Source organism: Aphelocoma coerulescens, chromosome 14 (assembly GCF_041296385.1).
Source record: "Aphelocoma coerulescens isolate FSJ_1873_10779 chromosome 14, UR_Acoe_1.0, whole genome shotgun sequence".
NCBI classification, from domain to species: Eukaryota; Metazoa; Chordata; class Aves; order Passeriformes; family Corvidae; genus Aphelocoma; species Aphelocoma coerulescens.
In genome coordinates, this window is record NC_091028.1 from 3,458,012 (window position 1) to 3,484,659 (window position 26,648).

Below are 26,648 nucleotides of genomic sequence, written 5' to 3' on the forward strand. Positions count from 1 at the left end.
TTTGGTGCTGGTACACAGGTCCCACCCTTTAAAAGAGTGGTAGAGAACTGCTGTGAAAAGAAAAAGCAACAGCTAATGATTTCTAGAGGAAAAGCCTTGCAGCAAGACTTGAAGCTCAATAGACCAAGAGGATAAAGTGTGAGAAAAAAGAGAAAATCCCACATATGGCAAAGTCCTGCACTGGGTGCAGAGCATGACAAGACTCCATTCCCAGAGCTGGAGCAAGGCAGCTTAAAGTTAGGAGTAAAGACTTTCCACCCCTTGAAACCTTACAAATCCATACATGGCTTTTATGGGGAAGGATTTAACCAAACTCAGGTCCTCGACCAGCCTCAAAAGTCAAGGGACAGCATCCTAAGGGATAAAACGAGCAGGCACAGACAGTGATGGGCTGTGGAGGCAGAGTCACCTCACATCCTGCTGAGCGGGTGAGACTCAGCTGGGAAAGGCCGCCCGGGTCTCACAACACATGCAGGAGGGGTCTGTCAAGGAGTTTAAAGGGCTGTCAAGGAAATTAAAATGTCTTGGAATGTGTGAGTAGTCTCCATGGGAATAAATACCTGGCTGAAGCACAAAAATCCTGGCTCCATCCATGCCTGGAGCACTGCCAGGGAAATCCCCTTCCCGCTGCTCCCTTTCCCCCTTTCCCCTAGCATGTCCCACTCTGTTTGCTCCCTCCACCTCATTTCAGCTCTGCTCGGGGGACACATCCCTGGGGGCACCAGGGCACAAGGACCTTCTCAGAGCAGCCACATCCCTGGGTGCCCAGAGGCCCTGTGAGCAGAGCCCTGCTCCCATCTGAGAAATGCCATTTTCTGTGTTTGAGTGCTCTGGCTGGCCTGAACCAGCACCATTTCCAGTGTTACCATGGCAATGGCTGCCTGGAAAATGCGTGCAATGGATGCACAGAGCAGCAGAGTCCAGCCAGGCAAAGGCCTCTGTGGCCAGTCAAGAGCTGGCATGGCCACCCCTTTCAGCTCTTCCTCCTGCAGCCAAGGAGCCCAACCTGAGCCCACAGCACGTGGCAGGAGCAGGGAATGGAGGGAACTCCACCTGCCTGCCCCTGCTCCGTGTGTCCATCTCCCCATGTCCAGTGTCCCCAGGCCAGCTCAGCCCCTGGCTGGCAGGAGAGATGGTGGCAGGAACACGGCAGGGAGATTTTGGCAATTCATTTGCATATGTAGATTTTATTAGGTGTTTTTTTTTTTCTTTCTTTCTTATGACTCCTGACTATAAAAACTAAACCCTCATGTCCATCTCCACCTCTCCACTGAGGCTCAATCAGACCTTGCCTGGCTGCAGACTGGTCTCACCTGGCTGTCCCCCAAGACCCCGGCCACCATCAGGCCACCAGCTCTGCCCTGACACAACTGGCCATGCCACGTCCCACGTCGTCCCCTCCAGGGCTGGGGCAGCTGGCCAGGATGAGCAGTGTGTCAGGAACCAGCAGGGCTGGAAAAGCCAGCAGTCACTCATGGAGGGCCACCAGGGCCTTCTGCTGGCCACGGCCAGCCAGCACTTGAGGCTGACAGCCCCAGGGCAGACCCAGGGATGCTCGCACAGAGCCAGGTCGTTGTCTGCTGCTCCTCTTCCCTGGGCTCCAGGTGATCCAGCATGTGGCCAACCACTCCACCCTGCCTTCCCTGCCTGCAGCCACCTCTCCTGGAGGTGATGCTTTGGCACACGAGCCAATGGCTTGGGCAGGTGGGAGAGGAGAGAGCACAGCACGTGGCTGCAGAAGGAGCTCAGGCAGGAGGGTGACTGTCCATACCCCAGAGGAGGGAGGGAACAGAGCTACTGGAGTCCCTCCCCTCCTGCCCTTCCCCTCCAGCCAGCACGTGGGAGCTGCTCTTCCTCAGACCACCACTCACCCCCCTCCCCGCCGGCTGCTTTGCAGGGGGGAACTGCAGCACAGAAGCTGCAGCACAGAACAGTGAGGTTGGGAGGACCTCTGGAGGTCTCAGGCCAAGCTCCTGCTCCGAGCAGGGCTGGCTGCAAGGCTCCAGTGGGTCACTCGGGGCCTCACCCTGTCCTAGGACTGCACCACCCTCCTGTGGAAGTTTTTCCTTAAGTCCAGCCAGTGTTTCTGCCATCACTACCCATGGTCTCCTGTCCTCCCCTCTGCAACAAGCCTGGCTCCATCTTGATCCCCAAAATCCAGAATGATTTGTCACTCACAGGCAGAGCCACCAGGATCTTTGCTGCCATTTCCTCATCCCCAGAGCAAATTCCAGGGAGAGAGAAAAGCTGTGAGGGTGAGCACAGCACATACTCCCAGCCTCAACAGCCTGACCATCCCAGACCAGCTGTCTGGAAGGAATGGAGTCCTCTGGATCTCAAAACAAACACTGCAGTGATATTTGAAAGGATTTGCTGAAATTGTCCAAGTGAGTTCGTAAATCTCATGTCTCCTTGATTAATGCCATAGGATGGGGGATGACTTTCAGGCTACATTTTGACCTGTGCTGACACCAGATTTGGGCTGATTCACAGCACTCCTGAAAGTCACATCCCTTGGGAACAGTGATGCCAAACCAAGAGGCTCCAAGCCAGGAGGGAAAGACAGGCCTACAGCTATGAGACCAGCAGGAAAGGACATGCTGTTTTTGCTATTGCTCCCCAAATATCCCTTTTGTTTGAATACAGAGGGGCTTGTTAGGAATTTACAAGGAAAATGCTGTTTAATTCATGAAGGTAAACAGGTAAGAAAACATTTGTTGAGAAGCAGAGCCTTAATCTCAAGCTGGTTTTTGGATCAGTGACTGCAGCTTGCTGGGAATCACAAGTGAGACAGGCAAAATTCAAACATTGCTTCCAGATACCAGCAAACACCAGAATTCAGAACCACCAAGTCCCAAACAGCAGGATTAGTCCAGCCATCCCACCCAAGGCCTTTCCAGCTGGGATGCTTTCCCCAGTTAACCTTTTTCTCTGCTTTATTGTTTTTCAGTGTTGGATTTGGGGATGATTCCCTACCACACCCCCTCCACAACCAGAACATGGGCCCAAATTTCACGTTCCAAGGGGCAGTTCCATATTTGGGGCTTGCTGGGACTATGAAAGAGAGTGGCATGTTTTTGTTACCTAAGGAATTAATTAAACAGGAATCCCTCAGTCCTGGATTGGCCTTCTCACTTCCCAGTGCTGCTGGTTGATCCAGCACACGTGCCTCTCCCAGCCTCTCATTCACCTTCCTTTCACTGGTGTCTTGAGAATTTTTCACCATTCCCCCTTCCAAGCACTGCTATCCCAGCCTGGCCTAACGCTGCCAGATCCAAGGTGACCCTGGGCAGGACTCTCTGGCAGTTTGTTGGGGGCTGTCACGTCCTTGCCAGCTGCCAGCCTGGTGTTGGATCCTCTCAATGCTCCACGTGCCTGTGCCTGGCTCTGGGCCAGGAGCAGGAGGCTGGTGACCTTTGCAGAAGCCTGAGGCAGTGCTGGGGTCTGAGCTGTGCTTGGCAGCCAGGCCCTTCTGTTCAGGGGTGGATTTTCAACTTCAGGCTGACAGCACCCTACTTGCCCCCATGGATTTGTGGCGTTTGTGGCTTCCTGGGAACCTGCTGTCATGGCAAACTACCAGATCCTCTGATTCTCCCTGTCAGAGCAGCAAAGGAACCATTATTTGTCAGACTGAGCCCACCTAGACAGGGAAAAACCATCCCTCAAGCAGCACCAAACTCTCCAGCTGCAGCCAGCGCTGTACAAGCAGGACAGGTCTAACGCTGGGCCTGAGCTATTCCTCCGCCTCCTCAAGGTAACCTGGCAGGGGGGGTCGTAGCCCGAACTACCTCAAATGCTGCACAGGGGTTCCCTCCCCACCTCGAGACATTTGGTGCTGTGCCCAGCAGCCCTGTGTGCTCCAGCTTTGCTTCCCCTGAGGCTGCAGCACCCCTGGTCCACAGTTTCCAGCTTCCCTCAAGGCAGCAGAGTAATCCACGAGAGCATATTTTTGGGCCACATCCAACATGGGTATTAAGGAAAGGAGCAAGGGGAAGGTTTCTCAGGAAAGGCAGGATGAGAGAAAGCCAGGATTCACCATATCCCAAATAGATTCCCCCAGAGAACCTCCTGCAGCTCCAGCTGTGCTCATGCAGTGCCCCCCTTAGAACCCTCACCCCCAGCGGGTCAGGAGCTCTCCCCAAAAAGCTCCTGCTACCCCTTGTCACCCACCAAGCCCTCCCAAGGCAGCACATCCTGCAGATGCCCAATGAGCAGCTCTGAAGACCACTCAGGGTCCAGGCCAGGCGGTTTTGGCAGAGAGAGGCCACACAACCAGAGCCTCAGTTCCACAGAACCAAAACCTCCCACCCCGGGGACAGAGCAGCAGCTGCTCCTTGTCCCCTCGGCCACCCCCAGCAGCTCCCTCAGCACCGAGGAGCTCTGAGGCACCCGGGGACCCCCACAGGGCTGGGCAGGATCCAGGCAGGCGCCAGCCAGGCTCGGGAGGCCAGGCACGTTCCAGCAAAGCTGTGGAGGGGGGCCACGACAGAGCCACGGGCTGAAGCTTTGCTGGGAGCTGCATTAAAATGCATGAGCTGCGCTGGCCCTAATGATGAGCAGAGCTGTCAAACAAGGAGCTTGTCCCAGCTAATTATCTCTAACGAGGGCAGAGTGTCAGGGTCCCCGAGGAGCTGGGCAGCAGCTTCCCACTCAGCTCAGTTGCAGCAGAGAGAGAAGATAAGCAAATGTCATTGTGCTGGCCTAGCTGCACAGTCATTAATTAGGCAAATATGACCTTCTGTGCCAGTTTGCTCTTGAGAACCTGGACTTGCTGCGGACGGGACACACAGGCAGGCTGGAAACATCCCAGCTTCTGCCATCCAGCCTGTCCCCCCTGTGCCCCTGCAAAAACAGCACAGCCCCATCTGGCAGTCCCAACCAGCCCTACCAGCCTGTGCCAGGCTCCCTGTGGGCTCAGATACCCCTTATGAGGACTCCAGCCCCTCCTCTGTCCTAAAGAGCAGCAGAGAAGTCTGGTTTTCATGAAATACTGCTGTTTAGATCATATTCAACTCTACCACCTCCCTCACCCAACCCCCAGCACAGCCCTGCAGAGGCTCTGTGCTCACCCAGTGATTGCCTCTGCACCACTTCTCCCCCAGACATTCAAGGCACTGGCAATCTCCACTCCCCTGTGGTCCTGCTCCATTCCAGTGCAGAGGGGATGAGCCACACGCTGCTCTACAAGCCCAGTTTCTCTCTCATCAGTCCTGTGGCTCACAAACCAAGGCAGTCCACTTGCCCTGATGGGCAGAGGGGGAAGCCCAAGACAGGGGTAAGGAAAAGTCTCTTCCAGGGGCAAGCAATGATCCAGAGAGACAACCCACACAAGGTTCAGCCTGCAAGCTCTGTGCTTGTCCCTCACCTCAGAGCTGAGGGGAAAGGGGGTGAGGCTGATTTTGATCCACCCAGAAACTCACTGCACCACCACAAAGCTTCCAGACAACACCAGGGACTCCCAGTGCTGTTCCTCAGCCTGTAATTATGGCAAGTGCTTTGCAGTCCCTTGTCACCAGACAGCAGCAAAGGCTTCAACACCCACTTCAGCTACATTTTTACAAAACAGAAGATTTAAAAGTCACCAACTTACAACAGAAACAGGGCTGTAACCCAGGGGTTAGTGAGCTGTGCTGGGGAGCTCAGCCCCACCTGCTGAGGGGTTCGGGGTCACACTTTTGGGGCACAACCATCTCTGCTGGATGAAGCTGGGCATTGATCTAAGTTACACTGTGTCTCACAGTCCCTGCTACAACACACTGATAAGTATCAGAGAGAAGTTTACTGCTATTAATACCAAAATATGTATTTTGTATCACAAGTGGGCTCTCCACAGCAGCCAACTGCTCGTACAGGCAGAAGTTCTACACTGAGTCAGTCTGACAAGAACTCTCAGAGCCACAGCACAGAAACTCTTTCCTCAGCCCACAGGAACAGGTCCTCACTGAATTTAGGCTGTCATGACACTTCAGGAACATGGTTTTCCTGTGGCCTCTTCCCCACCAGCGTGGTTCAGACAGCAGAGCCCCTGAACCCCACTGCTTTATCTGCAGCAGGCTTTTGCTCCCAAGGTTTCTCTCCTTCTACTGCTTCTGCACTGCCTGATGCTGTTCTTTCAGCTGGCTGACGAGCTCTTCAGCATACACCTTGAAGAGTGGGACAGGGTCCTGTAACAAAGCAGAGGATAAACCACTTAAAAGGGGAGTGAACATGAGCAGCAACAAGGGGAGGCGCAGTGGGGAGCCCAGGGACTGCTGGCAGAGGAAGATGTGACTGGGTTTTATTGAGGGGCTGAACAAGGCAACCTGTTGTGCCACAATCAGCAGCTTCCCCAGTTCTGAGAGCAGATGAGAACCATCAGTAGCCCCCAAAGATCCCTCTCCTTCCTTCCTTTTCCTTTCCCTCCCTCCTCACATTGCCTGCCATCAGAGCTGTACTGGAGCACGTGGGTGAACACATCCCTTGAAGCTGGATGTGCAGCCACAACACCTCAGTGCTGAGCACTGCCTCAGGAACTCACCTTTTTTTCCAGGAGCCTCTGTTTTTCGATGGCTTCTTCCAAACTCAAGCCAACCCATTCAGCTTCTTCTTCTGGGATCACAAAATCCTGTGATAAAAGAAGAAGGTAGCACAGTCTTTGCAGGTGACCAAGATGAAAATCCTCTCTATGCCCAGGACACAAACATGTGCTCCAGAGGGAGCATTACTACAGACAAATCTTAAAGCACTGTTCCCTCATTTCTAACACCCAAGGTCCGCTTCCCTTCTTTCCTTTCTTCTTAGCAGGGGTCCTGCTCTCTGATCAGCTGTGTCTGCTCTTGCAGTTCTTTTATGTAGTTCTGGGGCTGTTTCTCAGCACAACTCCACGGACTGTGGGTGCTGGTGGTGTTTCCACACTGGCAACCACCACCAGCTGCACAAAACTGAACAGCACATGGGCACTCTGGTCTCCTCCCTCCAGGGGTAGCACAGATTCTTACTGTTTTTTATTGCAGCCTCTCACTGGCCTCAATCACAGCAAAAATACTGCTTCTTGTGTCCCTAAATGATGAGTATAAAAATTAGCAGCCCACACAGAGACAAGAAAAATCTGATGATGTCTGTATTTTCTCTGCCCATACCCTCATCCCTCAGCACAGGAGCACCAACACCAATGACAGGTGACCCTCCAAGCAGCAAACACCAGGACAGGGACTGCAGGCCAGGAACCCACCTTGTACTTCTCATAGATGGCCTCTCTCCTGGCTGGATCATTGGGATGCAGCTCAGGATCCCTCCGGGCCAGGCGCAGCAGCATCGTCCGCTTCAAATCCATCCCAAGCTTGGAGCACATGTCAACCTTGGGAGTCTGGAGAAAGAGAGCCTGGAGTTAAGCTACACCAAGGGACCAGCTGCCAGGGAACACAGGAGTCTCCCAGCACACTGACAGCACTGGCAGTTTATCCACACACAGCAGAGGCTCCAGGACACATGCTGTGAAAGGGGAAGGGTCTGTGGGATTTGTTCTGGAGACAATCTGATCACATGTCTGAGTTTTAATATCAAGGGCTCCAGTCAAGAAGGTATTAAAGGCTGGGAGCATTAGAGCTGTGCTAAAACATTAACTGCAGCACTTGTTCAGCCTGGAGGAGAAGAGACTGAGGGCAGAGCTCCTTGGGGGCTGTAGCTCCTGCCAAGGGGCAGCTCTGATCTCTGCTCCCTGTGCCAGGGACAGCACCCAGGGAGCGGCTGGAGCTGGGCCAGGGCAGGGTCAGGCTGGAGATCAGGGAAAGGTTCTTCCCTAGAGGGTGCTGGGCACTGAACAGGTTTGGGAATGGGCACGGCCCTGAGGTTGCCAGAGCTCCAGGAGCATTTGGACAATGCTCAGGCACAGGGTGGGGTTGTTGGGGTGTCTGTGCAGGACTGGGAGCTGGACTCGATGATCCTCGGGGGCCTATTCCAACTTGGGATTTTCTGTGCCTGAATTCTAGGACGCCCTGCCTGCCAGCCCATGGGTGAGCGCACCGTGGGCACAGCCCTGCCTGGCGGGGAGCCCCGCCGGGCGCGGTCCGTACCTTGAGGATGTAGAAGTCGAAGCCGAAAGCGGCGTCGATGAGGTCGAGCGTGCGCATGGTGACGGTGATGGTCAGCGTGGCGTCCAGGATCTCGCTGTAGAACTGCCGCTCGAAGAGCTGCGGCTTCCACGTCTTGGGCAGCCTGGTGGAGAGCTGGGCACGGCGCGGCCGTCAGGGGCTGCCCCGGGGAGAGGCGGCGGCCGCTGGCAGCAGGCCCCGGTGGCACCGGCCCGGGCTCGGGGAAGGGCGCAGCGCTCACCTTGTCGTTGCGCGCGTAGCGGAAGCCGCGGATCCATCCCTCGCCGCCCCAGAGCCCCTCGTTGGCGGCCGGCGGGAAGTACACGGGCACCGGCACGTCCTGCACGCGCTCGCGCTCGCCGGTGCGAGGGTTCCGCCGGTAGCGCAGGCCGTGCGGCTGCCAGTGCACGGGGGTGGGCGGCGTGTCGTCCTGAAGCGAGGCCAGGTAGTGCTGCGGCAGCCGGGCGCAGATGCCCTCCCGCATCCGCATCGCGGCCCAGAGCCGTGGCGGGAACCGGTGCAGCGGCATCGCTCCGGCTCCGGCTCCGGCTCCGGCTCCGGCTCCGGCTCCGGCCCGGCCCCGCCGCTGCCGCTTCCGCCCCGCGCCGCCGCAAGCAGGGCCACGGCCGCCGCTCATTGGCTGGCGCGGACGGAGCACGACGGCGGCCGGGAGGGGCCGCGCCCCGCCCGCGTTTCGTCCCCGCCAAGACCGGAGGGGGTTCGAGGGTGGCCCCGGCTCCTCCCGGCGGTGCCCAGAGACAGAACCAGGGATGGGCTTGAACTAAACGACGGGGACTTCCACCTCAATGGACTCGGGGGAACGGCTGGAGCTGTGCCAGGGCAGGGTCAGGCTGGATACCAGGGAAAGATTCTTCCCCAGAGGGTGCTGGGCACTGCCCAGGCTCCCCAGGGAATGGGCACGGCCCCGAGGTTGCCAGAGCTCCAGGAGCGTCTGGACAATGCTCAGGCACAGGCTGGGGTTGTTGGGGTGTCTGTGCAGGGCCGGGAATTGGACTGGATGATCCGTGGATCAGGATATTCTGTGTGGAAGAACTTCTTCCCATGGAGGGTGGCAGAGCACTGGAACAGCTGCCCGGGGAAGGCGTGGAATCTCCCTCCCTGGGGACATTCCAAACCCCACCTGGACACATTCCTGTGTCACCTGCTCCAGATGGCCCTGCCTGGGCAACAGGGGTGGATGGGATGATCTCTAGAGGCCCCGTCAAGCCCTGAGATTGTGTGACTGAAGCCACCAGGCGTCTGCCCGCAAATACCGTCACCTTTATTAAATTATAAAACATTAAGCTTTAAAATTTACCGTATAAAATAATCACAGGTATTAACAGCAAAGAAAAAAATAACCTTTTTTTTTCCCCCAGACACAGGAATTTGCTCAGATTTTACCCCAAATAATTAACCCTCCCTCCTGCAGGCACCAAGGCCTGGTCAGCAGGGAGGGGGCAAAGCAAAAATTAACGATCAAACACAAAATAAACAATCATGTCAGCGGGATTTCTTGCCCCAAAGCTTCTCCTGCTTCAAGCATGGAAATCCCTGAAGGGAAAGGCCCGATGAGGAATTATTGCTTTCTATGATAACCAGCAATACCTGGCCATATCAGTGGCACCCAGGTCACACTGGGGGCACCTGGGCCACCCTGGCAGCACCTGGGTCACACTGGCAGCACCCAGGTACACTGGTGGCACCCAGGTCACACTGGTGGCAGTCAAGTCACACTTGTGGCACCCAGATCACACTGGGGGCACCTGGGCCACACTGGCAGTACCCAGGTTACACCAGCGGCACCCAAGTCACACTGGCAGCACTCAGGTCACACTGGTGGCACCCAGGTCCCACTAGCAGCACCTGGGTCATGCTGGCAGCACCCAGACCAGTCTGGTGGCACCTGGGTCCCACCTGCAGCCCGACATGGACGGCACAGCTGTGAAGGAGCGGCAGTCGCCTGCCACAGTGCTGGGGCCTCAGCACCACTGTGCAAACTGAGACAGGGGAAAAAAAAGTGCCTGAAAGTGGTGAAAGTTGGAGGAAGCCCTGAAGGCCCCATGTCCCCCTTCCCACCGTGCTGCCCTGGATGGCAGCAGCACAGAGAAACGCAGGGGACATGGGTGGGGGGGGGATGACACTGCTGGGTGTGGACAAGTGTCCTTCACTTGTCCCATGCCTGCTTAAAAAGGGAGACTTTGCAGAGGAAGGGGAGGCAGAGGGATAAAGTGCAGAGCTGAGCTGGGTGCTCTTCAAAGCAAAGAAAGAACCCCGAGGAGGCAAATCCTTCATTAAAAGCTCTTTCCTCCCCAAAGCCACCTGAGGAGGGGCTTCCAGCAGCACACACCGGGCTGGCACAGCTGGAACGATGTAGGTGAGCCCTTATCTGTAGAAGAAGGATGGGCAAAGACAACTTCCCTGGTTGCCAAGTTCTGCCCTTGCTTTCTGCGTGCCCTAGAGTAAGGCTAAGGTGAAACACACTGCAAAGGAGACCGTGGCCACCTGGGGAGCCCCCCATGATGCTCCTGGCTGGGCTGGGACACTGCTGTGGCCTCAGGACCCTGCAGTACATCCAGGCTCTGAGGCACAGCAGGCTGGAGGAGCAGCTCAGGTACCACCCTGAAGCACCTGCGCTGCCCCAGACAGAGCCCTGCCTGTGCCAAACCCCCCAAAAGGAGGAAAACAGTGAATCCCTGAACACTGTCAGCCTGGCTCCTTCCAGAGCTGAAGTTAAACTCAGACTAAACCCTGCACTGCTGTGGGTTTCACAGCTCTGGCTGAGATGCTGCTGCTGCCTCCTGCATGTCCCCACATGGGGATTTTCACATTCCTGCTGGGTCGGATCCTGAATCCAGGGCCCAAGTCCCAGCCTCATTCTTCCCCCACAGAACCAGGACTGGGTAAGAGCAGCAGCATCTGTTTCAAAGGGAGAGAGGCTCCAGACCCCCAAGGAGATGGCAGCCAAGGGCCCAGCACGTGTTGGGATCAGCTCCCTCCCTTCCCATCAGCACCAAGGGCAGCATTTGCTCCCCAGAAGAGAAGAAACATGTTCTTCTCTTGGGTTCAAGTGCTGACTGCAGGATGGCAGGGGAGGTCCCTGTCCCACATCCTCTACCAGGACAGGGTGCAGAGAAGAGCCCAGCAGCCAAAGCCTTGGCTCCAGCTCAGCACGGGCTACGCCCAAGCCTCATGGATGCAGCAGCGGGGGAAGAAGAGTTGGCGATTTCCCCCAGGGCTATGGGGAGGTGGTGGACAGGCTATTCTTTGATGTGGAACCATGAAGAGCCTGCCCCACCCCAGCAGAAAAGCAGACGTGGCCCCAAACTTGCCTCCACAAGACCAGCCCAAACCATCTTCATCTTTAAACCCAGTCCACGCTGCGCCCTCCTGTCCAGGGAACAAGCACGTCTGATGTGCGAGGGGCGGCCCCGGCCAAGAGCAGCTTCCCCATCCCTTCACCCCTGTGACCAGGACACCTCAGGTCACAGCATAGAGCTCCTCACGGTCGTTCTGGCAGATCTGATAGCGACACGTGAGCTTCTGGGACCAGGCCCAGGGCTTCTTATGCTTGTCCCGAGGAGGGAGCAAGAAAGCGACACTGCAAGCCACCAGCACGTGCCAGATGCTGTGGGTGTAGAAATAGTTCTCATTGGTTTCCATGAAAGCGTACACTGAGATGGCAATGAAAGCCAAGGTGATCCCTGGAAGGAGGTAGAAAACCCAGCGCTTCCACGAGGAGGGGTAGCAGTGCCTGCGCTTCGCTCCGTGGTGAACCTGGGGGAGTCAGAGCACACGAGGGTTGAGCAGCCAAGCAGAGGTTTAGGCAGGGGGGAAATGGACCCCAGGGCATCTGCCAACCTCCCAGGGTGCTTGCTGTCCCTGAGGAATTCAGCCCCCCACTGCTTGGGCCCATCTCTGCTGTGCAAAAGCTCCCCACCAGCTGTGGCACCAGAGCCCAGCGCAGATGCTACAGCTCCTGCCCAGGGCCAAGCCACAGCCCATGTTTTGGGACAGCACTGCAGCTCCAGGTCTGAGACCCGGAACCAGGGGATTCCTCAGCTACTGCAGGGCTGGAAGGTGAATCCCTTGCCCTGCCCCCTCCACCTGGATGTCTCAGGGTGATCAAATGTGGATGGGCTGGAGCCTTGGGTCTGCTCTACCGTCACCATTCCCCATGGGGAGCAAAGGGCAGCAGGTCCTGCCTGGCTGCCCTCACTTACCCACGCTGTAACCATGATGACGAGGGCGAAGAGGCAGGGACCCATCATGTTCCACACCCCTCTGCGGTCCAGCTGCAGGGACATGGCAATTAACAAGGTCCCCAAGATGAAAAGGACCTGGAAAAGAGACACCACTGCTACTGTCAGGAGCTCATCTGTTGAGAGAATACAGCCAGACATGCTAGAGGCAAGGAGGATCTCTTCTTCTTGCTACTGAGCTCTGCATCCATGCAAGAGTCAGGAAAAACACTTTCAAGGAGAAACCACAGAACCCACAAACCTTTACCCCAAATCTCAGGGGAAATCTTCAGGCCCAGCCCCTACAAGCACACAGGTTCACGAGCCAAACTCCTGGGACAAAACAACCCAGGGTGGCATTGGGTGACAAGCAGGCTCTGTCACCCAGCTGTGTCATTAAAACACAGCGGTGAGAGGGCTCAGCGTGGCCACTCGTGGCTTGGCTGGCTCGGGTCTGGCCGGGCCACGTGGGGTCACCTGACACTCACGTATTTCAGGATCTTCTTCACACGGGCCATGCACAGGATGGTGACCCAGATGGACACCACGGAGCCCAGGAAGTCACAGTACTGCAGGGTGTCGTAGTCCATGATGCACATCACAGCCACGCCTGGCTGGTCACACGCGTGGTAGAACTGCGGCCAGGGACAAAAGCAAAGGTCAGCATGAACCCAGCAGCACCACATGGCTCACTGGGGAGGCAGAAGAAGGCTCAGCCCACTGGCAGGATCCCTCCTGCAGTGGCTCCAGGAAGCTCCACCAAACCACTGTGGCATTACGGAAAGCAGGTGAGAGCAAGCACCCTACCCCGTCCCAGCAGTTCTGAAAGGGCAGCACATAGGAGCAAGTCCAGGGACATGAAGTTGACAAGGGGACTGAAGCACTTCCCCATAAAGACAGGCTGAGAAAGTTGGGGCTGTTCAGCCTGGAGAAGAGAAGGTTGAATGGAGAACTCATAGCACCTTCCAGTGTCTGAAGGGGGCTACAGGGAAGCTGGAGAGAGACCCCTCTCAGGAACTGGAGTGATGGGACAAGGACTAACAGGTACAGATTGAAAGAGGGGAAATTTATGTTAGATATTAGGAAGAAATTTTTGACTCTGAGCATGGTGAGACACCGAAACAGGTTCCCCAGGGAGGTTGTCAATGCCCCAGCCCTGGAAGTATTCAAAGCCAGGTTGGATAAGACCTTGAGCAACCAGGTCTAGTGGGAGATGTCCCTGTCCATGGAATTAGGTAATTTTTAAGGTCCATTCCAACCCTTCAGCATTCTTGGATTCTACAAGGTGTCCATGGAGGTGCTTGTCCAGTGATCCCAGAAGCTCCTTGTGGAGCTCCAGAATGGGCTGCTCCATCAAGGGCTTCAGTCTGGTGCAGCCTTCCCAGAGCTCAGGGGGAGGTGTCAGGGGACACAAGGCAGTCCCTACCGTGGAGAAGAACATGGTGTAGGTGTAGACAGAGGCCTCCACCAGGTAGTAGCGATAGACAGCGACTGCAATGGCGGGCAGGAACATGAGGTTGCTCAGGGTGAGCAGGAGTGTGGCCAAGTTCTGTGCACCCACGGTCTGGGCCTTGGTGTCATCCGTGCAGCTCCAGCCGCCCCAACCTGTGGACAGAGAGGCTTCTGTGGATCTCACAGGCCCTGCCTTGTCCTCCCACAGTACCTAGCAGGAGCCTGGAATTGCTGAGAAGGAGCAATCCCATACCCAGACTGTCCCCGAGCCTTCTCTCCATCAGCCTGTCACACTCCTGCTCTCAGGGTGGTCTCATTACTTGTCACATATTCTGCTGTGGGAAGCTGCAGAACCCCAGCAGAGCCCCGTGGCTGCCCTGAGGACATTCCCCCTGGGTGTTTCCATGTAGCAGAGGCCATCCTACATCCAGACTGGTACTTTCCATCCCTACAGTAACTCAGCACACATGCTACTTGCTGCTGGAACATGGAGCACTCAAGATTCAGATGCTTCACATGATGGTGTAAGTTGGATGCAAGATCCCTACAGATCCCAGGAATCAAGTGGAGAACGATCCCCAGCACTGAGGCAGCCACTGGGCTCCTCTCCTACCAGCTGTCACAGTAGGGCAGACCCAAAGCCAGGTCAAGCTGCTCTGGACCTTCCCCAACAGACTTTTGAAGATATCCAAGGATGGAGACCTGGAAAGTGTGCAAGCTCTGAAAGGAGAAAATATGCGTCTTCTTCATTTCAGGTGAAAATTTCCTTGCTGCAGCCAATGTCTGTGGCCTCTTGCCTTTTCCCTGTGCTCACCCTGCGTAGCTGGCTCCAGGGTCCCTGTAACCTCCGTGGGCAGCAGAAAGTGTGACTGGTCCCACTCCAGCTTCTCTTCCACAGGCTCAACAAACCCACTGCCTCAGCCCATGGTGACATCCAGGGCTGCACAGGAGAGTGGGAGTGAATGTTTCCTAAAGGACAGTGCCTGGCACAAAACACAACTCTCAGCCTCTGACTGGATACCAGGGACTGAACTGAGGCAATCTCTACGAACACAAATCTGCCTTTTCTAAAATTATGTAAATTATTTAAAATAAAGATTAGGATGGCCATGTCCTTTTGAAAAAGAAGGTCAGCCACAGGGCAGCCAGGGTGTGTGCAGGCACTCCATGGTCAAGGAGCAGAGTTAACAGTAGCATCCATCCCATTCCAGAGTCACTGAAACTCACAGCAGCAGCTCTGCCCTGTGTGCTGGCTCCCTGCCAGGCAGAGCCCAGGGAAGCTCCTCTCTCCAGTTTATTTCTGGGTCACAAATATGCAGATGGGGCATTTTGCTCGGAGTGATTCAGCAGAAAGCTGTCCTCATCCTGATTCTCCAGTTCCCTTAAGGTGCTCTGTGCTTCCCAGAACCTGGCAGCCCTCAGGGAAATTGGGATGCTGCTCCCCATCTCGCTCCTCACCCACCCTCAGTACTGCAGCAGGGAGGTCCTGGCTCAGGCCCAGAGCAGCAGGGAACCACATTTTGCCTTGTCCTTCTGCTGAGAACAGGTACACAGACCCACGCAGGCACAGTGGAGCTCATCTTCCCTACGCCACAGACTTCCCAGGTCATTAAGATAATTAGGAGCTGACACAGATATTCCTCCTCCAGGGGCACCTCCAAGTCTAAGGCTCTTGGCAGGAGACACACAGGGACCGCAGCCTGGCCTCATCCCATGCCATACCAGGAACCTACACAGCCAACCTCCCTGACAGGCACAGGCTCTCACACAGGCATTTTCAGGCACCCTGATCTCTCTGGGGATGCTCAGAAGCACTTCTCCAAGCCCTGGGGGACTCCAAGCTGTCCTCATCCCAATTCCCCATCACCCTTGGGCTGCTCTGTGCTTCCAGAACTTTGCTTCCCCAGGCACTGTGACACTGCCAGCCATGACAGACCCCAGGCTCCCCCACCCAAACACCACCACTCTAAATTGTGTTGTCCCCTCGGGGAGGATGGCAAAGCTCCCCAGGAGAAGGCACTCACCAGCCTTGCAGCTGCAGCCAGCATAGAGGTAGCCGTGTCTGCGCAGGAGGCTGCACTGCCCGTAGGGCCCGCAGTCGTTGAAGCAGGGCGTGAGGTACGCGAACACCGTCACTTTGGCTTCTGCACTGGTACAGTCCCTGCAAGCACAGCCCAAGGTCCCCTTGGTGCCACAGGCCTCGGGGCAGCCCCGTGCCCTGCTCCTGATGGCCAGGCCACGCTCCTGTGTGCAACTCCCTGGTGGTTGGGGAGCTGCTCCATCCCTCCCAAGAGCCAGGAGCAGAGTCTGCTGCCTCGCCACTTGGGCTGCCAGACTGATATCCAGGTGGGTGCCAGCTCTCCTCAGACCCCCGTGGCAGACCCCAGTGCCCATGACTGTCCTCGGGACCAGTGTCACCAGTGCCGTTTTGCATCATGCACTTGGCTCCTTACACAAGAAACCAGCAGGAAGGTAAACTGCAGGAATTCGGGTACAGCTGCCTGCATCTCAGAGACCTCCCAGAAGGGTAACAGCAGCAATTATTTCCCAATTTATCACCTCCAAATCCACCTGGGGAAGGGGAGGCTCACCTAGGCAGGCTCTACCATCTGCAGTCTACATGAGATGTGCCAGCTCAGCATCAAAGCAGCTTGGGTGCTCACAAGGGAGCATGTCAGCAGGGCCACCCACCTCCTTGTCCCTCTGCAGCCCCAGTTCAACTGCCACCAGGTGAGAGGAGCCCACAGCCCGGACATGAGGACAGGGAGTTAGGTTTGCTCACGCAAGCCAAGGGCAGTGGGATGTAGCAGGATGACATCCAGACTCACCCCTGTCCCCTGGGACAGAGGAGCTGCAGGGACAGGAACCAGTCATCAGTCTGTGGGTACAGGACAATCAGCATCGCTTCCCCAGAGGACGTGCTCACACTCAGAGGGTAGCCGTGGGAAAAAGCTGAAAGAAAAGAGGGTGCTGTGATGTGCCAGGGCTTGAGGAGAAGGGCCCACAGCAACCCCAGGCTGAGACTGACCACACAGGAATCAGCTGCCTCCTGTGGCTCCTTGCTCCCACGCTCAGGCGGCACCAGGCACATGAGAGGACCCCTGCTCTCAAGACCCTTTTTCTTGAGATCTCAGTTCTTTCTTTCATCTCAGTTCCTGGTACATGTCTGAGCAGCACAGAGCACCTGGAACAGCCTGTTGTCTTGGCTGGTCCTCCAGTGCACAGTTTAGCTGCTTTGCACACCAGCAGTATCTTCACCATCCCCAAACCTCCTGCCAACAAGGCTGGAAGAGCCCCAGCTGGTAACCAGCCCTTCCTTTGGTGGAAGACCACCAAAGGTGGTGCCAGATCACCACCTGCACCCCAGCACCCTGGGAATGTGCCAGCACAAAGACCTCATGAGGATTTGTGCCAAAATCGATTTCTCTGGGACACTCCATGAAGTCCTGAGTCGGTTAACAGCTCTCCAGGTCTAAAAGCAGAGCCCTGAGATGACATAGCTGAGCTGGTGGCAGTGCCAGCATCTCTCCTACCTGTGCTGCAGTTCTGTGTGGCGTTGAGGGACAGCACTGGTGAAGCAGCACTCACACAGGCTACCACAGTGGCATTGGCCAGGCTCACAGATGTCTGTGCAAACAGAGCAGTGTCCCATGTTAGAGTGCACCGATGCCATCCCCCTGCACCATTCCTCTCCCACAGTGCCCATGGGACAATAAATCCTGCAGGTCAAGTCACCCATCAATTCAGAAGGTTTCTGGTTCACTTGACCCCGTGTTACCACTCTGTTGTGTCGTGACTAAGAGGCAAGAGACTCTCCTGGGGGACCCTCCCTGCTGAGCTGCCCCAGAGCTGGGACACTCACACATCATTTCAGCACCAGCACAGGGTGGCACAAGTCAGAGTCCTCAGAACATCAGGGCTGAGCCCTGCTCCAGCCCTCAAAAAGTTTCATGGAATTTCAGGGGGCTGATTTTGGTGGTGGTGGGGGTGAGGGGGTGTCACTGAAGGAGCCTGGGAATCAGTGACTTGGACAGGAACATCCCTGGGTTCCCCTGCTCAGCCTCCTCTCCTGGTGGCAAGGTGCCAGGCTCCCGTGGAGAAGATGGCATTGCAGCTGCTTTCCATTTTGTCTCCTCTGCGTCACTGCCGCAACATGCCACAAGCTGTGGCATTTGAATTGGAGCTGGCAGGTGGGACACGCCGGAAGCAGCTAAAACAGGCTCGGAGTGTTTTGTAACAACAAAAAGAGAAATAGTCCCACTGGTACCTACAGCCTCTGGAGCATGCAGCCCAGGAGCAGGGACACAGCCCTGCCAAGGGCACACAACGCTGTCCCTCAGCCTGCACACCTTGTTAAGCAGCAGATTGACCACGAGCGATCCCCCGCTGTCCATGCCCGTGTTCAGGTTGAGCAGGAGGACGGTGGGGGACAGGGGGTTCACGGGCACACCGGGACCGTTCAAGAGCCGGTAGCGCACGGACACCACGTCCAGGTCCTCCCTCACGACGGGCTGGCTCTGCAGGCAGGAGCTCCGCTGGCTGGACGCGTTGTGTGGAGCCTCTCCAGCAGCTGGAGCAGAGCTGCCTGCTGCTCCTGGTCTGGCACCAGCCTGGCTCTGGTTTAGGCTGATGAAGTTAAGGAAGGAACTGGTGCTTCCTGGTCTGCAAACTAGAGAAAAAAAGGAGAGGAATCAGCACAGCCAGGTCTAGCCCCTCACCCAGGCAGGGCCCCAGCAGCTCCAGTGCTCCAAGGGACAGCACAAACTGGGGGGTTTCAGATGGTTCATGCCCTGCATGAACTGTCCCTGAGGCGCTATCTTTGCAAGGGGACCACCCACAATTTGGGACACTGAAGGGAGCCAGACAGTGGTAGAGTGGGGGGAAGCACCCTGGAGCTGCAGGGAAGGGGGAAGAGAAGAAGGGATAACACAGCACTGTCAAGGTGCCCAGGGAGTGCTCACTCACCAGCAGCAGAGCTCAGCACTCAGCTGTCCCACAGCCACAAGGTTGCACAAAAGTCTCTCCCAGATCCCCATATGTGAGCAAACAAAGCTGAGCAGGAGGGAGAAGCCAACCCAGTGGAGCTATGGGCACATCACACTGTGGCAGATGGAGCTGAATGGGACACTTGGCCCACTGCTGGAGCTGTCCACTGCTCCCAGAGACACCAATGCTACCCTCTAACATCTCTGCTACCAGTGGCAGGTCTTCCAGCACACAGGATGAGGCTCTGCTTTGAAGAGGAGGTAGCAGAACCCCCAGCAGAAGGAAACTTTAAAAATTTACCTAGTTGGTGAGCTTCCAGCAGTCAAACAGGGATTATGGTCATGGAATAGGTGCAAAGGTGCCTATCACAGCCACAGGGACCTTGTGACCACCTGAGCCACAAGGTGTGACTGGAAATGGTGACATCCCCTTACAACAACTGCAGACATTTCCCCAAGTAAACCTCTGTGAGGTGGTTTCCTGCCTGTAGCCTGCTCTTGGCCAATTAGTAGTCAACACAGCCTTAGTCTGGTCTACCACCCAAAGCTGTTTTCCCCACCAGATTTTAAGCCAGCCACTGCTTCCCAAACAACCTTTAGAAAAATAACATTGAACTTTTCAGGTGTTTCCAAAACAGGCAGCTCTAGCAAAAGCCTCTCTGGGGTGAACACTGGACCTTTCAATTTAGACCCCAAAGCAAAAACTAGGGCCTCCAAGAGGAGGCAACCAGCATGCTGGGGAGCATAGGCCAGCACAGCCAGGCACCCAAAGACCCAAGGGAGACACAGCACACACACAGTTCCCTCTGGTCCTTCCCTCACAGCTAAAGAACATGGAATCCAACCTGTGAAAGAAGCCAGCATCTCCAGGGACACGCTGGCATTGGTGGTGCCGAGACTCTCCACCATGATCTGCAGCCACTTCTCCCAGGGGGGCGAATCCAGGGCCAGGCTGCAGTTGATGCTCCCGGTGCAGGTGAGGCTCCTCTGAAAGGACTGGGGCAGGGTGATGGAGCCCAGCAGCACCCGCACGCTGCAGGCTCTCTGCTCGCTGGTGACGCAGCTGCTCAGCTGGAACCGCATCCCTGAAGCGTGTTTGGGAACGAAGACCCTGCAGGAGGAGGGGGCAGCAGTTTGCAGAGCTTCTACTCTCAACACAAGCCAGGTCCCCAGGGCTTTGTGACAAGAAGTAGACTGCCCTGGTTGGTGCTGTGAAAATCCTTCCCAAGGCAAACATCTGGAAGAACTAAAATTCTGCGGCTGAATCTGTGACCACCTGGGAAGAGTCGGAGGACGGTGCTCGTGTGCTCCCCGTGCAGACCCTACCACTGCTGCAGGGAGCTCAGCAGCAGGCTCAGAGACCCCCCAGCTTCAGTCCCGTGTGGGAACAACACTGGCTTTCCCCATAGCAGCTCGTGTGGGAAATCCCACCCCGCCATGCCCTCAGTTGCCCACCCGCTGCTCCCACTCACTTGACATGCAGTGGCTTAGCAGGCGAGACAACGGTGTGTGGCATGGGGACACCAGGCTCCAGGACAGGCATATCAGTGAGTCTGAGCACAAACATATCTGCCTGGAACATATAGGGGCATGGAGTGGAGAAACCCTGCAGGAGGGGAGAGCACAGGGGTCAGCCGTGGTTGTGATGAGACACCCGGGGCAGAGCGCAGGGCAGGACCCTCACCTTCACCTCAATCCTGCCCGCAGCCTCGGGCAGGTGGGCAGCAATGAACCAGTCCCCAGCAGCAGGGGTGGTGACGTTCACAAAGGTGGTGTTTTGCACAGCACTGCTGAGGGTGATGCTGATGTTGTAGGAGGGACGGACGGTGGCGTTGGCAGGAAAGCGAGTGCCCAGCGGGTTAATGACGGGAGGGGCTCCGTGGCGAAAGTGCCTGTGAGAGAAACCATGGTCTGAGTAAAGCCAGGGATGTAGGGACACACTGGTAAGCTAACCTGGGATACAAACTAACTAGGAGACACCCCAGCTGGTCTGGGATTGGAAAGGGAGCAGGCTGAAAACCCCACATTTTCAAGTGGAGTCATCATTTTCCTCTGGTGAGGACTGGCTGCTATTAGCTTATCCAGGATTTATTTAGAGATTGGTTTCACTTGGCAGCTGATTAAGATTTACATGGTCCCATCAAGCCTGGAAGCAAATTTCCAACACTTAGTAAGGCTAAGCCCCACCCACAGACTACTGCTTTATAACCATCAGCAAATGCCCCATACAGGGAAAATCATCCACAGAGACCTTTTATTTTCTAGCTAAGATCTGCATCTTCCTGTTTCCTCTTTTAAGGAAGGCAGACAGACAGACTGAAAAGACACTTTCCAAGGAAGACCCGTATTACAGACTTCAGTACAGCAGCACTTCTGCTTTCCAGATAAGCCCAGCATTTGAAGCAGCAGAAACACACACAGCTAAGGAACATGGGAGATATTTATTCAGTCAATTTGGCATTTAATTTGATTGCTTTTGGACTACACTGCAACAGGTACAGCAAGCAAACATGACAGGTGATATGTTATTACCCCTTGGAGCTTATCTGGGTTAGCCATCACTTCTTGGATTATTGTTTAGCTGCTGCCTTGTCCCTCATGCCCCCAAACTACTGGAAACCTTTCTGGGAAGCAGAAAGCAGGAAGATCATCTGTGCCAGGCTGCTCAGGAACAACTAAGAGCGCCAGTCTCTGCCCAGGACAGACCAGGGAAGCACAAGCCGAGCAGCTTCAGTCACTCCCAGATCTCTGTGGAACGTGTGCTAGAGACCCATGTGACTCCATGGGCACAACTTGCTGAGGAAGCTTGATGTCCTCCAAAGATAAAGCTCAAAATTGGGCAAGTTTTTGACCTCAAATCCTTCAACAAGTCAAGTACTGCTTTAAGCAGCATTTCTTTCCCTGAGGTTGAGTTTGCAATCTTCACATGCTCTTGTATCCACAGGACACCACATTACTCTCCTAACTCTGCTCTACACTCAGCCACACCCCTTCTAAAGTGCCCCAAGATCTCCTCAGTTCTTATCTACTGGGCAGTTTGCCCATCTCCAACCAGTTTAGGTCTGCTCAAGTTCCTTGTAGTCCTGCCACATCCTTTGGCACCATGTGCAGGTTCTGCCAGGCCAGGAGCACCTCTGAGCAGCACATCTGCCTCACTGTGAAGCTCTCTCCAGTGTCCTAAGGGGTCTCTTGGACACCACACCAGAGGCAGCCCCAGATCCACTGGTAACATGAACATAAAACACTCCTACAGGTTTAAACACAGATTCAGTGCTACTACATGAAGAAACTACAGCTCCTGCAACTGAAGGGCTCGGCCTCCACCACCAACCAGCCCCAGCCACGAGTGACTGGGACAAGGGGACAAGAAGCCCACAAGGACAAGCCCTGGCGCAGGGACATACATACACAGTGATCTCCATGCTGGTGCACTCGGGGCCTTTACCCCGGGATGCCTGCAGGAGCCAACGTAGCAGCACAGTGTCTTCTGGCACGTGGAAGTGGAAGAGCTTGGCATTCCCATACCAGCTGTAGAAGGACAGCTTCTGTGCACTCTGAGAGAAGTACTCGGAGACATACAGGGAGTCTGGAAGGGAGAGAGCACAGCAGTTGGTGGGGGGGCTGCTGGGGCAGGCTGCAGGGCTTTATCCACCCACAGAAGCACATGGGAGGCTTAATGTTTCTTGGAAAAGTGCACTTTGTGTCCCTGATTTCTCATTCCAGTCCCATTAGATATGTGGTGATCCACGCACCTCCAGCCAGAGCCACCCACACTCCTGCTATAAAGCCATCACCCTGAACCAGAGAGCACTAACAGATGCCTAAACTACACTCTGAGAGACGTGCCCTGAAGATGAGAGATCACCAGAGACACCAAGGAGGAGGAAAAGGTCAGGAGGAAAGGTTGATGGCAGAAGGAAAGGTGATGGAATAGGCAGCAGGAAACCCTAGGGCACAGGGCAGAGCAGATGGGTGCAGGCAGCACAGGGCTGCCCTGTGCCCCAGCAGCAGTTAATGGTGCCAAGAGGCAAGAGCTGTGCCCTTGTCTTCTACTGAGCACATGGGCTGATGTTTTACATGGGCAGAGGGTGAAAGGACAGGAGGAATGATTTTAAACTAAAGGAGGGGAGATTTAGATTGGATGTTAGGAGGAAATTTTTCCCTGTGAGGGTGGGGAGGCACAGGTTGCCCAGAGAAGCTGTGGCTGCCCCATCCCTGGAAGTGTCCAAGGCCAGGTTGGACGGAGCTTGGAGCAATCTGGTCTAGTGGAAGGTGTCCCTGCCCATGTGATGGTCTTTAAAGGTCCCTTCCAACCCAAACCATTCTGTGGTTATGCATTTACCCAGCTCAGGACACAGGTATTGTTTTCCTGTGACACACAACACTATGAAAATTCATGTGCTGCAAACGTAACTGCTTTCAGACATACCTTCTAAAGCCTAAAGATTTTCCTAGCTGGAAGAAAGGCTGCTGGGATAGTGAGAACAGCCCCAGGGTAGGCTGAAAGGGCAGGCAAGAAAACAACAGCTACTCAGTCAAAGTGCCATCAGGACTAACTAGATCCTCCATCCCTCTGCCCAGCTGTACACCTACAGATCACCCCCAGCAAAATGATACATTAATCAAACCAGCCAGACTGCAACTCAGGGCTGGAAAAAAAGCATCACACCAGCTGAGAAAGGGATAAAACTGCACAGAGATAGCGGGGCCAAGGCCATGCTGCCCATCCAAAACCAAGGTAACACTCAGCAAGGGGGTAGAAGGTTATGTCTTCACATGTCTGCGGAGTGCTTCCTGCTGCTCCTTTCCTACTTTGGAATTCCCAGTGTGGGGAGAAACTGTGGCACCTTTCAGAGGCAGATTCTTCACTTCTATCATAGAACAGCAGTTAGGGTGAGTTAACTTGCCTTCCTCCAATGCTGCACAGGGTCATGCTGGAAACACAGAGGACCCAACTCTGTGTAAGAAAGATGTCAAAGAAAGAGGAAAACAATCCTCAGGCAGGACCAGATCCTTGGGACGTACTTCCTGCCGGCAGGAATCTAATCCTAGCACGAACTACTATTCATGCCCCAAGGAGGACGCTCGCCGGCCTGCACCCACAGCACTGCAAGGAGACAGGAACGATAATCATGGGTTTAACTCCTTGGCAACCTACCAAGCCAAAGCCTGCGGGCATCCTGCAATCCCAGCAGGGAAAGGAGGAAACAGGAAAGCGAGAAATACCAGCCACACAAGGCAGCTGGAGGATTTCCTCCTGGAGGAAGAGTGCGGCTGCCTGACCTTGCCGCAGGGGCTGCCCCAGCCACGCACCCGTGGGGGCCAGCCAAGGGAGCAGAGCCACCGAGTCGGGAAAGGCCACAGGGAAAAGTGAGCCTTGAGCAGGATGGCCAAGAGGCCACAGCCTGTGGGCAGAGCTGTCGCACTGCAGTCCCCATGCCAGGGTCACACTTCTCTCCAGGCCAGCAAGGAGCAGACACCACAAAAGGGGCTTTTCAAACCAATGCTCCCTGGCCGAAACGCCAGCGCAGTGCGTGGGTACTGCAGACAAAGCTGGCTGTGATCCCTGCCAGCCCGGGGACATTTCCCACACTGGGGCTATGGAAAGGAGCAGGCTTTCATCGGTGGTGTCTGTACCCCCAGCACACTTCACACGTGCTTGGCACTCTCGTTTCTGGCAGTCCATGGGGACATTTGGGCACAGGATGAGGGTAAGCAGGGACACAAAGCGTGATTAGAGCTGGGAGAGCCCTGGTCCTTCTCCATGCAACAGGTCCCATCAGACAACCTACAATCTGCCCCAACCCCACCAGCTGTCAGCCATGGTCATCACCTGCCCTGCACGTCCTCACCAAGCCAGAGCTCACTCTGTGTGGCTTTGGGGGAGGAAAGGGCAGACCAGCTGCAAAATTAAAAACTCCTGCAATCAGCAGTGCTCTTTATTAAGGACTGGTCAATTACGTGGAGTGAGCTCAAGAGCATTACCAGGTCAGAGCAGGCAGACCTGCCCTGCCCACGCACTGCCTGCCACCAGGTAAGCACCAGCTGGGGCTATGTAAAAAGTCCACTGACAAACAGCTTCTTGTGGTGCCAAGGGCTGAGCCCCTGCTCGCAGGCTGTGCTGGGCACCCAGAGCTGCACCAGCAAGCTGGTTTGTGACTCCCAGGCCACCCTCCGCCTGGGCTGACAAGGAAATACCACAGATAAACAGAACATCAGCACAGAAAAGCCTGAAAGACAGGTCACTGCAGCCGAAGCTTGTGCTCTGGCAGTGCATTTGCATCAAGAGAGAGTTCTCTGGCATGTGCTGTGCTCTGTTTGTGTCCATCCCCGTCTATTCAGTTTGCTCGGCACCAGCATGGCAACACCTGGAAAGTCCCGATTGACTGTTCCATGATGTGAAACAAGCTTTAAACCGAGCAAGAGACCTGTCCAGTAGATGCTGTTTTCCATCCTCTTCCATACAGATTTCACGTAAGCAGATTTCAAACGTATTATGCAAAAAACAAAAGTGTTTTAAGACAAGGAACAGAACGTGGTAGAATCCGTGATGCACAGAGGAGACACATTATTTCAATTTCAGATTAAAGAGTCACCTGCTATAGCTCGGGTTTGTTTGTCCAAAGATGATCTCATGGTAGTTTTAGGAAATAATACCTTGACTGCGGGTTCCACAGGGCTTCCCATCAAAGGGATGAAGCCCTCATTTCAAAGCAGACGCTGTCTAAAGCTACAAAGTTGATGATGAGCCTGACTCAAGAAAAGACTGGGTCATGCTGCAGGATGTTTGCCCATTTACAATGTAACAGAAATCCTTTATCCCGGGTCAAAAATCCTCCTACAAATGTTGCAGAACAGGGACCCCTCGCTCCCCTGGGGAGAGGCTGATCTTTGCCAGCGCGCAGACGTAACCCGACCGAGGCATTCCCGACCGAGGCATTCCCACGGCCGGCGGGACGGCGCCGGGACAAACCCAGCACCACACCTGAGGCGCAGGGGAGCTCTCCAGGGCTGGGAACCCAGCGAGCAGGATGCCAGAGCAGGGTGGGCCTGGGGCACGGGGCCATCTCGCCCGTGGCTCCCCGAGAGCCGCACGCTCTGCGGGCTGTGAGGAAGCGACAACCACCATCAACAGGACAGGACGGGCAGAACGAGCCGACCTCCGTGACGGGGTGAGCAGGTGAACAACCTCACCTCCCCAAACCTCTCCACCGCCACAGAAGCTCCGGGGAGGGGGGGCACAATCCCCGCGGGACCTCAGACCCACCGGTCTCCCAAAAGCCCCGCTCTCATCCATCCGTCTGCCTGCCCTGGAAGTAAAGTAACCAGAAAACAAGGCAAACCCAAGGAAAGCAACCGCTGCAAACACAGCAGAACCATCTGGGACTAGCCTGACCTCCCACTGCTCTGCAGGACCGGCACAAGCGCTGCTCCCCGGGGATGCTCAAGAGCCTCCGACTCCCTCGGGAAAGCACGAAGACACCCCAAAGTCACTGCAGATCCACCCCGGCAGCAGCTGCGGGACCCGGGGCAGCTCCGGGGGCTCCCTTCACCATCACCCCGCCGCTTTCCCACCGCCGCCTCTGCCCCCCGGGACCCCGCCGGCCGCCCCCCGGCCCCGCCGATCCCCCCTCTCCCACCCCGCCGGGACTCACCGGGGCCGGTGCGGTTGCCGCGGCCGGCGGGCAGCGCCAGGAGCTGCAGCAGCAGCAGCAGCAGCCGCGGCAGGGGCGGCCCGGCTGCCCCGGCCATGGCCGCCCGCCCGCCCCGCAGCGCCGCCGCCGCCGCCGCCGCTTCCGCCGCCCGCCCCGCCCCGGCCCGGCCCCCCGGCACCGCCTCCCCGCACCGGGAGGGACGGACCGGGAGGGACGAACCGGGGCTGCCCGCGGAGCTCCGGCGGT

The 26,648-nt window shown here is 56.0% G+C and overlaps 2 protein-coding genes across 3 annotated transcripts; both read right to left on the reverse strand.

Moving 5' to 3' along the window:
- Positions 1-5,760: 5,760 nt before the first annotated feature.
- Positions 5,761-8,685, reverse strand: MRPL28 (mitochondrial ribosomal protein L28). Its single transcript, XM_069029527.1, has 5 exons — positions 8,311-8,685; positions 8,052-8,204; positions 7,211-7,345; positions 6,518-6,604; positions 5,761-6,164 (listed from the first exon to the last, which is right to left on the reverse strand). Exons 1-5 carry the CDS (start codon positions 8,596-8,598, stop codon positions 6,081-6,083), a joined length of 747 nt encoding a protein of 248 aa, XP_068885628.1. The 5' UTR covers positions 8,599-8,685; the 3' UTR covers positions 5,761-6,080.
- A 645-nt stretch (positions 8,686-9,330) lies between these two features.
- Positions 9,331-26,513, reverse strand: PGAP6 (post-GPI attachment to proteins 6). 2 transcript variants are annotated; one of them, XM_069029526.1, is made up of 13 exons: positions 26,403-26,513; positions 22,156-22,333; positions 20,432-20,639; positions 20,220-20,320; positions 19,593-19,858; positions 18,112-18,431; positions 17,296-17,389; positions 16,591-16,714; positions 15,787-15,923; positions 13,737-13,915; positions 12,799-12,945; positions 12,293-12,409; positions 9,331-11,846 (listed from the first exon to the last, which is right to left on the reverse strand). In XM_069029526.1, exons 1-13 carry the CDS (start codon positions 26,497-26,499, stop codon positions 11,550-11,552), a joined length of 2,265 nt encoding a protein of 754 aa, XP_068885627.1. In that variant the 5' UTR covers positions 26,500-26,513; the 3' UTR covers positions 9,331-11,549. The 2 variants fall into 2 exon arrangements, with proteins under 2 accessions (XP_068885627.1, XP_068885626.1); XM_069029525.1 differs by having other exon boundaries at positions 20,220-20,353.
- Between the last annotated feature and the right edge of the window lie 135 nt (positions 26,514-26,648).